General features: G+C 54.4%; 1 protein-coding gene across 1 annotated transcript; it reads right to left on the bottom strand.

Annotated features, from left to right (window-relative positions):
- Nucleotides 1-1615: 1615 nt before the first annotated feature.
- Nucleotides 1616-2484, bottom strand: DNAJB8 (DnaJ heat shock protein family (Hsp40) member B8). The gene has a single exon (XM_045863767.3). The coding sequence runs from the start codon at nt 2482-2484 to the stop codon at nt 1777-1779; it is 708 nt and encodes a 235-aa protein (XP_045719723.1). The 3' UTR covers nt 1616-1776.
- Nucleotides 2485-13672: the final 11188 nt, after the last annotated feature.

Below are 13672 nucleotides of genomic sequence, written 5' to 3' on the forward strand. Positions count from 1 at the left end.
GAGCAAAAAACAGCATCAGAGCTCCTGTTTTGTTTTGTTGTAGACCTTATGGTCTACTGGGGCAGCAGACTGAAATCAAGCCATCCTCCACTTCTCTATGCCCCACAGATACGGTCAAAAACATGCTCACAGCGTCCGCACACGTGACTCTCAGGCTACACAGCCCCCCACCCAGGTAGGGTGACTTCGGGGTCATTTGGGAAATCACACAACACGGTCCCAGTCCTCAGAACACCTGCCAGGGGACCTTGTATGTGTCCATGGTCTTGTCGGCCTAGAGCTGGCCTCACTTTCTCTCCTATTTGTCCCTCTGTCCACAGTCCATAGAACTGCTCAAAAGGGGCCCACCACACTTTGGCTGGTGGTGCCCCCCACAAGAGCAGCACATTGATAGCCTGCCCTGACTTCCAGCCTGGGGGCCCAGCCATGAGCACTACAGAGGCAAGCAGAAGACTTCACCCCAAACTGCATTTCTGAACAGGACCCACGATCTCCCATCTCCTGCTCCAGCACCCACTTCCTCCCAGACAGTCAGTCTTGCTCTGGCCTGCCTGGGATCAACACACATCCCCCAACACCCCAACACACGCACACACACACACACACACACACACACATCCCCCAACACCCCAACACATGCGCACACACTCACACACACATACACACACATCCCCCAACACACACACACACTCACACACACACACATCCCCAACACCCCAACACATGCGCACACACTCACACACACACATACACACATCCCCCAACACACTCACACACACACACACATCCCCCAACACCCCAACACACGCACACACACTCACACACACACACCTAGAAACATTCATTCTTCTAACAAATATATGCCTTGCCCCTTAGTGCCAGGCATTGCTCTAGACTCTGGGGATACAATGAGCGATGAGACAAGCACAGGCCCTCTTCCCTTGGACCTCCAGTAGAGTCACGGAGGCACCCACCTCTCAGTAGTCACAGACAACCCATAAGGGCCAGGGTGAAACAGGTGAGGGGCCTTTAGAGTGGGGTGGGTGGAAAACTAATTCAGAATAGTGGTGTTGGGGAAGGCCTCCTTGAAGAAGTGATGCTTGAGCAAAGGCCTCAAGATGAGTGGGCAGATACCAGGGAGAACAGCACGTGCAAAGGCCCTGAGGTTGTAAGGCATTTGGTTCAGTGGAGGAATAGAGGGTTGGCCGGTATGTCTAGAGCTCAGAGAGTGAGGGTTGCAGGAAGGTGTGCAGGGGCCAAGCCACCACTGCCTTCTGGTGAGGACAAGGCCTGAGGTCTTTATGCTTAGAGCAGAGGGAGCCACACAGGTTTAACAGCAAGGCAGGTGACGTGATGTAACTTGGGTTTGGCAAGTTGGCTGTGAGATGAATCACTGAGGGGGCAGGGGGCTGAGACATGGAGATGGATGATGATGCCACTCTCCCATCAGAGAGCAAGCACAGAGGCACAGGGCTGGGTGCAGATGGACAGACGCCAGCCCTGACGACACAGACAAGAGAGATCACAAACCGCCCGCAGAACCACCCTTACATCTCTCACTAACGCAGCCCGGGCATGGAGGTGGCACCCTCGGGCCTGAGCACACACGGTCCTGCGCATGGGGGCTGGGGCCCCAGCGGCCCAGCAGGTAGGTGCCCGCGCCCCACACATCCGGCCAGCTGTTTCCATGAACTCACTTGGCACATTTATTAACCATCAGCCACGCTGGCGGCCTGTGCGGCGGGCGGCGGGCGGGTGGCCCCGGGCGGCCGGCGCTCACTTGTTGTCCACCCGCTTGATGTGCTCCTTGCCGTTGATGGTCACCGACTTGAGCTGCCCGTCCTCCTCCACCTCCACGCGCTCCTGCCCGTTCTCCACGATGCGCTTGGTGGTGACCTTGTGTCCGTTGACCATCTCGGTGGACGACATCACCGACTTGAAGCCTGAGCTGCCGGCGCCCGAGCCGCCGAAGGAGGTGGACGAGAAGGTGGTGCGGCTGGCGCTGCCGCTGCCGGCCCGGCCCAGGGTGTCGAAGGACGAGAAGGCTTCCATGAAGGCCGGGAACTCGCCGAAGCCGGCCGAGAAGGCCCCCCTGAGGCCGTGGCCCCGGCCAGCGCGGTCACTGTTGAAAGGGGCGTCCCAGAAGTCAAACGAGAAGGGGTCCAGGCCGCCGAAAAACTCGCGGAAAATGTCCTCGGGGTTCCGGAAGGTGTAGCCCGAGTCGAAGGGGCTGCTGTAGGGGGTGCTGGCCCCGCCACCCGCCCGCCAGCTGTCGCAGCCCGCGCGGTCGTACACGGAGCGCTTCTTGGAGTCGGACAGGACCTCGTAAGCCTCGGACACCTGCTTGAACTTCTTCTCGGCCTCCTCCTTGTTGTCGGGGTTCTTGTCGGGGTGCCAGCGCAAGGCCAGCTTGCGGTAGGCCTTCTTGATGTCCTCCGGGGAGGCACTCGACTGCACCCCCAGCACTTCGTAGTAGTTGGCCATGCCGAGGAGAGGGAGGGGGTGGAGGCGGGGGCGAAGGTGAGGTGGGCACTGGGGCCCCGGGGGCCGGGATGGACTCAGAGGAGGCAGCAGTTGGTGTGGGTCCCTCAGCGGGGGCCTTGCTGGAATCTGCTGGCTCCGGGCGCGGCTCTGCCCGGCAACTTTACCTTTTCATAGTACCAGCTCTCAGGGACAAGTGGGCGCCTTCCACTGAGAGGGGTGGGGGGAGGGGGACACTGCCACAGTGGGGCCAGGCCAGGGACAGACCCCCCTGCAGAGCGGAGGCTGGGCCCTTTGTGACATCAGCCCTGGGCGGGGCAAATGCCACCCCCAGCTCCCCACCAGCACCCCCGGGGCACACTGGCCTGCCCCTGCCCATGAGGTCGGCACCTTGGCGGGCTGAGAATTTGGAGCTTGGTCATGCTGGGCCTGAGGGCTGAGCTCCCCGGAGCCAAGGAGCAGAGAAAGGATCAGCCGCAGGATCGGGCCTAGGTGGGCAATGCAGCCTGGTGACAGTGGTCCGGGGAGGGGAGGGCAGGCTTCCTGGGACATGTCCACTTAACCTGCTGGCTGGGTTGTTGGGATGGAGTGAGGGGACCCCAAGTGGGAAATCAGACAAGGAGGTGAGAGCAGGAGTTCATTCTTCTTGTGCCCCTTTATCAGGTCAGATCCTCAGAGGTAAGCCCCACAAAGGCAGACGTGTTCGTCAGTGTCTAAGACCATGCCTGGAAATCAGTAAACATTTGTTGAACGAACGAGGCTCAGAGACATGTAGAAAGTACTGAAGGTCACACAGCATGTCCATGAGAGAGAGATGCAAACCCAGAGCTGTCTGAGGACAGCAAATTAAAAGAAGCATTCCACTCCATTCTGGTAAGAAAAATCCAGATAAGTGTGACTAGTGAATGTAGGGGGGTGAATGGTGGCCCCCCAAAAGCTATGTCCCTGTCCTAATTGCTGGAACCTGCAAATATGATCTCATTTGGAAAAAGGGTCTTTGTAGATGTAATTAAATTAGGGATGTTGAGATGAGAACATCCTGGATTATGTAGGTGGGTCCCCAATGCAATAAGTGTCCTTACGGAGCCACACAGAAGAAGAGGGGGATGGCAATGCAGCGCGGGGAGAGCCCGCAGTCACCAGAAGCTGGTAGGGGGGAGTGCAGCCCTGCCGACACCTTGATCCTGCACTTCTGACCTCCAGAACTGTGGGAGGTTACATTTCTGTTGTTCTAAGTCACCCAATTTGTGATAATTTGCCGTGGCAGCCCTGGAAAGCTAGTAAGGTGAGTCAATTAGGAACCAAATGTTCCTAGGCATTTACATTTCTTTAATTCTTGCTCCAATGTTAGATCATATTTAGAAATAGCAATTAACAATATTGATTGACATCTATTCCCCCCTTCCCCTCACCCCCCTCCAGTTAAGACGGAACACATGCTAAACTACCTAGTAACTGCACCAATGAGGAGCAGAACTATTGGGATCACTAAGTCACATAAGAGGGCATTCCTCTTCCTTCTCTTCCCCCACTTTCTTTCCCCCCTCCCTTCCTTCTCTTCTTTCTATAGTCCTTACCCCTCTCTGTATTCTCTCTCTCTCTCTCTCTCTCTTCCTTCCGTACTCATCAGGAACCTAGCAGGGGACAGCAGGTTCTAGCCAGTCCCCAATGCTGGGAGGAATGAAAGCAGAACGTGGAGACACTTTGCAAGCCTGACTTAGAGTGACAGATGTGGTCACTCCCGCCCGCTTTACCAGGAGCAGGACCTATCCTCTGTGCCCCCTGTCCTCCACCCCATGGGCTAACACCTAACACATATCGCTTGGTAGAGGAAATGAACAGCGGGGAGTAAGTTCACTGGGTATGTAGCTACAGATGAAAATGTTTCTGTGTTTTTGTAACTATATTTCTGTCACTGTAGTTAGAGACTGTTCTCGACAGGCTTGTCCACTGGAGCTGGGGAAAGCTGCCTCCCCACGCAATTCTCCACAATGATTGTGGGGATGGTGCGGTGGTGAAAAGGCATATTAAGACAGTAGAAGTGATTAGGGTAGTGGTGTCGTTGTGGAGGCAGTGGTGAGGGTGGGAGTAATTATGGTGGTGATAGTGGAGTTGATAATGGCAGAGGAGGTGCTGGTGGTGGGGACCGTAGTCATGCTTGTGGTGGAGAGTTAACACGTGGAGATGACAATGGAGGGGATGGTGACTGGGGACCGGTAGTGGTAGAGGTGGTATTGATAGTGATGGTGGAGGTGTGACAGGGAGGTGATGGAAAGGCTACTAGGGGCACTATCGGGGAGGTTGGTCGTGGTGATGGTGATCCTGGAGGTGGTGACGTTGGTGGCGGTGATAGGGATGAAGGCAGTGGGGTAGTGCAAGTTGTGTGTCATACGGCTTTGCTTCAGTAACGACCCCCACATCTTGGAGCCTTACCATGGACATTTAGCCCTCGCCCATGTCGCTGGGGCTCCAACTCACATGTCTTCTCCTTCTGGATCCTGGATGAGGGAGTGCTCTGGTCTGGAATATACCATTCTCGTGGCGCAGAGGGCGTGAGTGGGAGCTGTGAGAAACGTGGAGTGCCTCTGAACACTTCTCCCGGGATGTGATGTACGTCACCCGTGCTCACGCCACGTGGCCCAGGCCAGTATCAGTGGGGTGGGGAATGGTACTCCTTTCAGGAAGGTTCTGCAAGTCTCCAGCAACAGCTGGAGAGGCACGATCCTCTGAGGAAGTGGGCAGTACTGCAGTATGCTGCCGGCGATCGTGGGGGTGATGGAGATGGTGGGATTGGTGGCCCCGGTGCCGATGGCAGTGCCGCTTGGCTGACGGGAGCTGTGACAGCCACGGAGGGGTGCTGGCAACGGTGGGAGTCACAACATGCTCTAGCAACAGGGCTGACGCCGAGGGTGATGACCTGGCAGATGTGGTGTCCACCACCCTCTTCGACGGTCTCCTCTGCATCCTAGAGAGTTGGGGAAGATTTTCCTGAATCCCTTCTGTGGTTCCCAGGTGGAGTCTGCCAATGCATGCAATTTGGAAAGCGAAAGAGAAAGAAGCTGAAGGCAGATGACAACCGGAGGTTTGCAGCAACTTCCGGCCATCCTCTGAGACACCCGGGCTTCAGGGCTGCAGGCTGAGATACTCCGGGGAGCTTCCTGGAATAGCGTGAGCTTCCAGCAGCTTCCCGGCGAGCTCTTGAGATCCACTTACTTGGGAGCAGCAGGCAGACCCTCAGCGATGACTTGTGTCCCTGATCTTTATGCCCCCAGGTCATCCTATGGTTGCGAAAACTTATATTAAATATCTTCATGCCTGTTACAGTCAGCAAGTGCGCGCACGGGGTGATGGTGACGGCGGCTCCGGGGGATGTGGTGGTGGTGGCGCAGGTGGGCTCGTGATAATGGTGACAGTGCAGAAGGTGGTGACGTGGTGGGCAGAGGCAGCATTGGCGGTGAAGGTGGCGGAGGTGACGGAGGAGATGATGATGGTAGTAATGGGAGGGGAGGTGGAAACGGCGGTGTTGCAGGTGACGGTGATGATGGGAATGGTCGTCATGGTAACAGTGGCGTTGGTGGAGGTGAGGGATGTTGCTGCGGTGAGGACGATAGTGATGGTGGCGATGAGGGCCGTGCTGGTGGCCAAGGCAATGCGAATCCTGGTTGAGGCGGAGACGGGTGGTTATGGTGATGGTGGAGATGGCCCGTCAGAGGTGGCCCGGTGGCAGTGGTGAGAGTGACGGTGATGATGCTGGTCATGGCAACGGCAGTGCTGGGCATCGTGGAGGTCACGGGACGGCGATCCTGGTCTAGGTGATGGAGGTGACGTTAGGCGGGATGCGGCGGCGGTGATGGTGGTGGCGGGGGTGTGGTGTGGTGTTGTGATGCTACTGGGTTGAGGCGGAGACGGTCGTGGTGGTGCTGATGGTGACAGTGATGGTGGGGATGAGGGGAGTAGCGGTGGTGATGACGGTGACGGGAGGAAGGCTGGTGTGTTTATGGTGATGGGGTAGCTCCACACTGGTCGGGGGAGGGGGTCGGCAACAATGGCAGCACTGCTCGTGAAGCCTGAGGTCCCATAACAATGTAACGGGGGCAGCGTGTGGGTGGCTACATCAGGTTAAGAGACAGGGGACCCAGGATGATGAGACGCCCCCAAATCCCCAGAGACTTCCCCTCACCCCAGGCTCCCCTCGCACTGTCTGTCCAGGGAGGAAGTCTCCTGGCCACCCAGCCAGATCTGTGCCCTGCTCTGACCCCAGGCGCTGTGCTCAGCCTGAGGCCCCACCCTGGGGTGGTCTGTAGGAGGTAGCTGGGCTGGAGACAGGGCTGGAGACCTCCCCGGTTCCCGGCTGTCCCAGGGCTCAGAGAGCCGAGCACTCAGTAGGCTTCATGGGATGGGCGTACTCCCGGGAGGCAGATCCCAGCTCCTCATTGCCGAAGGTGCTCTGAACAGAGGGGGCCCTCTCCAGTTTACAAGGGCAAGGCAGGGTAAGCTTCCCACAAAGGCAGCACGCAGAGGTGATTTTTCCTTCTGCAAATGGCTCTGCCTAGTGTCCTCTGAAATCCAACACTGAACGTGTTAGCAGCAGGGGCCTCTGGGGTCCCTCCACAGGGCGTCACGGGGAGACAGGGGTGCACAGGCATGACGTTAGCTCAGGCCCCCCTGCTCCTGACTCACACTGGCTGTTTGGTCACTTTCCCTCTCTGAGCCTCTCTGTCCTTATTCTCTAGTGGGGTGTGGAAAGTCCTCCCTTTGGGGGCTAGCCTCCCTGGCCTGCAGCCTCTGATGTCCCGGGCCCCCGGTCTCAGGCCCACCCTGAAGCCTGCCCCCTGAGCCATGGCCGGGTTGGAGGAAGAGGATCTTGGGTGACCAGGTGATCTCAAGCAGAGCCTGATCCAGGGCACAGGGAGGCCCAGAGAGGGCAGGGCACACCCAAGGTCACACAGCGGTCCCAGGAACCCTCCCCAGGGCGAGCTGATGGAGGCCGATTAGGCAGCCAATTGGTATTCTGAGCAGCCAGAGGCCCCTCTCTGTCTCTGTAATTAATGGAGTGGCTTTTTAAAAGGATTCTAATCACCCTCGATCCTATCTGCTTATCACTAGTGTTCCTAATTAGATGATCCTGGCAGTCACTCGGCTAATTCCCTCCAGCCTCATGCAGCCCTGCCCAGCCTGGGGCAGCCCACCCCACCCCCGCAGTCCACCCTGGCCCAGCCAGATGGGCAGTCCGGGCCTTCTCTCCCCTCAGGGCCCCTGGTTCTCTAACTGCATTACCTTCAGGATGGATGGGCGACAGCGATGGATGGGCCACTGGATGGACAGTGACAGGTGAGTGAAGGGACTGAATGATGGACAGCTACGAGGGTAGATGGATGGATGAACAGAAAACTGGGAGGTTCAGAGCTCAGCCTGTCAGGTCAGACAGCTCTGCCATTTACTAGCTGTGTGTTCTTGGGGAAGTCACTCAACCTCTCTGTGTCTCATTTTCCACATCTCATCTGTAAAATGGGAATAATAATAGCATTTCCTCATAGGGTTGTTGTGAGGACAGCTTAGAACAGAGGAAACGTTGTGTATATGGGTTTGCTAGCCTAATGATGGCAATGTTGATAATGGGTGGATAGACAGACGGATGGGAGGACAGACAGACAGATGAGGGAAGGGAAAGAGTAGTAGATGGACAGGTCCATGGAAGAATGGGTAGAAGGCTAGATGGACATATAAATTGGTAGGCTGATGGAGAGCTGGTCAGGTGGTGGGTTACTAGACCGGTAGAAGGGACAGTGAGTGCTCAGTGCCAGACAGGGAGGCATGGGAAGTGGGGAGCAACCTGACTTCTTCTCCAGAGGTAACAGGATGATCTCAGCTCAAGTCTCAACACAGACGTGGCTCAGACCTGCTTTCCCTCCCTAGGACATCCAGGACGGTTTCCTGGTCAACCCTCCCAGCCTGTGGAAATGGGTGCCCACTAGGTCCTTTCCCCTCAACCCCAACCCAGGTAACACCCTTCCTGGTGGTGGCCCATGTGTTATCTGGAGGCTCAGATCTATCCTCTGGTGGGGGTTTACTGCCTGAGCAAAGGCATCATTTGTGAGACTCCTGAGTTCCAAAGGGCACCAGCCTGTTAGGGTGGCCACTCTCCTTTCCCCACCCACAGTGCCCTAGTCCTCAGCACACCCCCGCAGGGAGCAACTCTGGGCAGGGCTCTGATCCCACTTCCAACAGCTGGCCCTAAGCCTCCAGGAGGATTCAACCCCCACAGCCTCCACAAATACCCCTGGACTTCTACAGCTTCTGGGATGTGGGGCTTCCTGGGTCTTTCTGGAAAGAGTATAGAACAAAGAAGCCTGAAGTATCTTCCAGAGTCAAGGCCTACATGCATATGCACACATTCCTATTAGCAGTCATCCACCCACCCACCCATCTACCCTCCCAATCATCTGTCCGTCCATCCATCATTCCATCCACCCGTCCACTCAGCCAGCCAGCCCTTCATCTATCCACTTACTCCACATGTTTCTTGAGCTCCTATGCATACATGTCCTATAAACCAGGCGCTCTTCTGGGTGCTGCAGGGATATATATGCCAGGGAACACACTCGCCAGGGCTTTGCCCTCATGGAGTTGCCAACTAGTGGGGAAGACAAAAGAAACTGATAACAAATAAACATCTAATACAATGTCAGGTAGTGATAGATGCCATGAAGAAAAACAAAGCAGAAGGAGGGCTTAGAGTGACGAGGCTTCTCTTTCAGACAGGGTAGGCTGAGAGGGCCCCCCATACCTCCACACGTGTGTCAGGCATCCACGCCCTTGCACATACGTGCATGCCTGTACCCATAATCACAAATGTACACTCGGGCACACGAACACACCCGGGCCTCCCACAAGGCCTGCAGCCATGCTGTGCCTGGGCATTGGGGTACGATGTCTCCAGAGATGCCCCTACCTAACCCAGCTGGGGAGATCTGGCCCACATCTCTGGCCAGGACTGTTTTCCTTCTTCCCCACCCTGGCCTCCCCTGACCCCTCCCCAGGCCTGCTCACCTGGAGCCCAGCACACATCTGGGTTTCACTGGGTCAACTAGAGAAGGGCCTAGGTGATTTCTACGCAATTTGCCATTCAGATCCACGAGTCTTTCCTACGCTGGCCTGGGTGGGAGCTGGAAACAGAGCTGATTTCAGCTGTGACCCCCTTCCCTCCCCCCACAGAGGGCCCTCCCAATCCCAGGCTTCAGGAAAGGGAGCAGACACACACCAACACTAAAGGCAACTGCAACAAGCATTGGAGGGAGAGGCGACACCTGTCTGGGGGGTATCTGGGAAGGCTGAGCAGTGGAGGTGACACCTGGGAGGGGCTTATGGGGGGGTAACATTAGCCTTTGGTTGTGACCACCTCACACACGTGAAGGTCCTTGGATTTAGACATTGGATGTCCTTTCCAAATGACGTAAATTGCTCCGTCGTGGAAAAAATGTTTCCAGGTGGGAAGATGTTTGTCATGGGACTGAAAACGTGCTGCAATTTCAGACTGGGTGCATTATAAATGAATCTCTTTCTAAATCAGTGTTCTCCACGGGGTCAGTCCTCCCTCCCCAGGGGACATTTGGCAATGATGGGAGACATTTTTAATGGTCATGACTTGGCAGGGAGGGGCGGGTGGGGGTTGCTATGGGCATCTCATGGGGTGAAGTCAGGGATGCCACCAAACATCCTACAATATACCAGACAAACTTCCACCACAAAGAATGATCCAGTCCCAAATGTCAGTGATGTCGAGGTGGAAAACTCTGGTCTGAACCCTGAAACCATCATTTGATGAGCACAGTTATATTGCATTTGGATTTTTAGTATGCCTACGGCATTCATTTCTTTAATGTGAATGTTTAAAACACACAGGTGACCTGTTTGGTCATTTATTTCTTAATAAAGCAGGAGCCTTGAAATATTGGGGCGGCTTCACGCAGAGGGAAGAGCGGGCACAAAGCCTCGCGTGGTGGGAGAGCACTTGTCTGTAGTCTGGGACTGAGGAGAGTTGGGGAGGGCTGTAGAGGGCCGTGGACTGTAAAGGTCATGCAAGACCCAAGAGCTTAGATCAGGTCCCGAGCTGGGGAGCCCTTGGGAGCCTTTGAGGCACAGGGAGAATGTGCTCAATTGCATGTTCTAGAGAGATCTCTCTACAACGATGATATTCCACTTCATACCCAACAAACGGGTAAAAATATAAGTCTGACATTACCAAGTGTTGGCAAGGATGTGGAGCAACTGGAATTCCCATACCCTGCTGGTGGGAATATAAACTAGAACAACCAGTTCAGAAAATTCCTTGGCCTCATCTTGTAGACATGAAGGTGCCAAGTCCCTTGACTCAGTGACTCCACCTCTGGGCTTATGCTCCCAGAGAAAACTTGCACATGGCAGAGGGGTGAGAGCAGCTACCTGGGCCCTGTTTATAATGGAACACAGGAGGATGGGCAAATACATTGCGTTGTCTTTATACAATGGAATAACATACACTGTAGTGAAAAATGAATGGACCAGACTTCATATATTCATGTGAAAGAATATCATAAATGTGACGGCAAACAACAAAAAAAAGTAAGTCATAGAAAAAAATCTACCATTATGATACCATTTATACAAAATGTAAAAACACGCAGGATAATATGATCCATAGCATAAGGGTTCATACATACGTAGTCAAAATATAACGTACAAGGGAGTAATAAAGCCCTGGCTACTTCTGGGGAGGAAGGCAGGCAGGCCATAGGGCTACGAGGGTTCAAGATTCCATAATGTTTTCTTTCTTAACTTGAGGTGGGGGGCTGTCAGCGGACCTCGAGTTGCCTCCTTTCTCCTGCCTCCTGGTAGGCGGGACCTGGGGCTGTGTATGAACAGTAGGATATGGCAAAGGTGATAGGATGTCATTCCCGGGATTGCAGGACATTACCTAAAACTCGCATGTGTTGACCGCTCTCTGTAGAGTGTCTGTCTGTGGCTGGCTTTGAAGGAGCAAGCCGCCGCGAATCCCACAGCTGCAAAGCAGCCCCTTGTGCTCAAACCTGAGGAGGCTTAGTAGCAGGGCAGACCCTTCCCTAGTCGAGCCTCTGTTGAGAACCTAGTTCTGGTCAATAGCTTAACGGCAGCCTTGTGGGACCTCAAGCCGAGGACCCCACTAAGCCACCCTGGGCTTCTGACCCACAGAAATGGTAAGATAATCCATGCGTGTGGTTTTTAAGTGGCTAAGCTTGTGGTGATTTCTTATGCAGCCCAGAAAACCAGTACTGAGGGGTACCAGGGTGTTTGTTATATATTAGCCATATTTTTGGATATTTGAAATACTTCATAATTGAAATAAAAAGCTTAAGAAAGATCCCTATGGTGGATGAGACAGGTTGTAGGGCGCCAGCCAGAGGCTGAGCTATGGAGCAGGTGAAGGGATGGAGCTGGGCGGTGCGTGGTAGAGAAGCGGGCCCAGGGGTGAAGTCCGGATGGTACCAGTGGTGGTGTGGTGGGGTGTGGGCTTGTGTAAAAATGTCCCCTCCATTCCTAAATTCTGAGCAAAGGGAGGAGCCCATCCTGGCATCCCCTCAAAGCCTGGGAAACCTGGATCCCAGCCCCGCACCCCAGATCAGCACAGCCGAACCTGGGTGGGAGGGGCAGGGAGAAGGAGCAAGGACAGTGTTTTCCCAGAGTCCTCTAGGGAGCCCTGCTCTGTGGGCTGGGGAGGGACAGATGGGGAGGTGGAAGGAAGCAGCTGCGCAGGGTCCGCCAAGTCCCCTCTTTGAGGAGGAAACCCCCCCAACTCTAGCCTGCATACCAGTGGGAGCCATCCTGTTCTGTCCCCTCCCAGGAAATGAGACCCCCATCCCTGCCTGGCCCTCAGTTTCCCCAGCTGTACAGGAGGGATGATCTGTGGGGGACCCTGACTGCTTGGGGGCAGGATGGGGGACAATACTGAAAGCACCTACTAAATACCCAGGTACCTACCAGCCTTCCTAAGGGACCCTGACAGCCCTAGGGGATGCGTGGGAAAGAAGAACAGAAAGGGCAGGCAGCTTGCTCAGGGTCCCTAAACACTCTGGGCTCTAGGGCTGGAGAAGCTTGTGGGGGCTCAGTCTGAAGCCCAGTGGGCTGAAATAGCATTAGAAGAAAGTCTCCTTGCTAGGTGGGCTCTCCAAGAACTGAGGACCCTTTGCCTTCCTCATATTATCCTTAAAACACCCCTCAAGATGTGGTCTTGTTTCATTGGTGAAGAGTCAGGATTCAGAGAAGCTAAGCCCCTTGCTCAGAGCTGCACAGCAAGGAAGAGGCAGGTGTGTCTGCACCACAGCCTGTCCTTGTCCCTGAGTGACATTGGCTAGGGATTGGGGAGGCCCTGGGGGGCTCAGGGAAAGGGGAACTCAAATAAGGTTTCCTCTAGGATCTCTGACTGGGGTTTGAAGGATGAAGAGGAGTTCTCCAGGCAGATCTGAAGGGAGAACATCCCAGGGAGAGAGAGCAGTCAGAAACAAGGCAGAGAAAAGAAAACAGCTGTTTGTCATGATTATTTTTTATGTCACAAAAGCAGCACATGGTCACAACATGTTAAAATAATAGCACAAGTTTCTAAAGTGAGAAGCACCCCCCCCCACCCCAGACAATCACACTTCTCCAAACTAACAGCTATTGTCCATTGGATATGTATCTTCCCTGATTATTCTCTATATCTACACAAATATTTTTAGAGCCCAAAAGAGCCATGCTTTATATATTCTGCAGTTTACTTCCCCCCGCCCCAAAACCCCCTGCAACTTAGTTTTTTTCTTTTCCTAGTGTTTCTGTGAGGTGCACCTGAGGAGGGCTCATTGGGCCAGAGAGCATGCAGAATTCTGGTCGACACTCCTGTCAATGGCATGTGTCAGAGTCTACACATCTGCAACCTCTTCCGTTTCTGCTAAGAGAAGCAGCCCGGGGTAATTTGCATGTATGATTTGCATGTACTTGATCCTTTCTGAGGTAGAGTACCTGTCGGAATGTTGGAATGTTTTATTTACATTTCTAAAGGGAAGTACCTCTTGCTGTGTCTTTCACTTGTTTTTCTCTTTTTTTGAGGTGGCAGTTGGTCTTTTTATTATTTATTGTGTTTTTGTATTTGGGTTTTTGCATATTTTGCAAAATTATCCCCCCATTCTGCAATAATCATGGT

The sequence above is a fragment of the Mirounga angustirostris genome, unplaced genomic scaffold, assembly GCF_029215605.1.
Source record: "Mirounga angustirostris isolate CCGP_5_RB_7025 unplaced genomic scaffold, mMirAng1.0.hap1 SCAF_1, whole genome shotgun sequence".
Taxonomy (NCBI): domain Eukaryota; kingdom Metazoa; phylum Chordata; class Mammalia; order Carnivora; family Phocidae; genus Mirounga; species Mirounga angustirostris.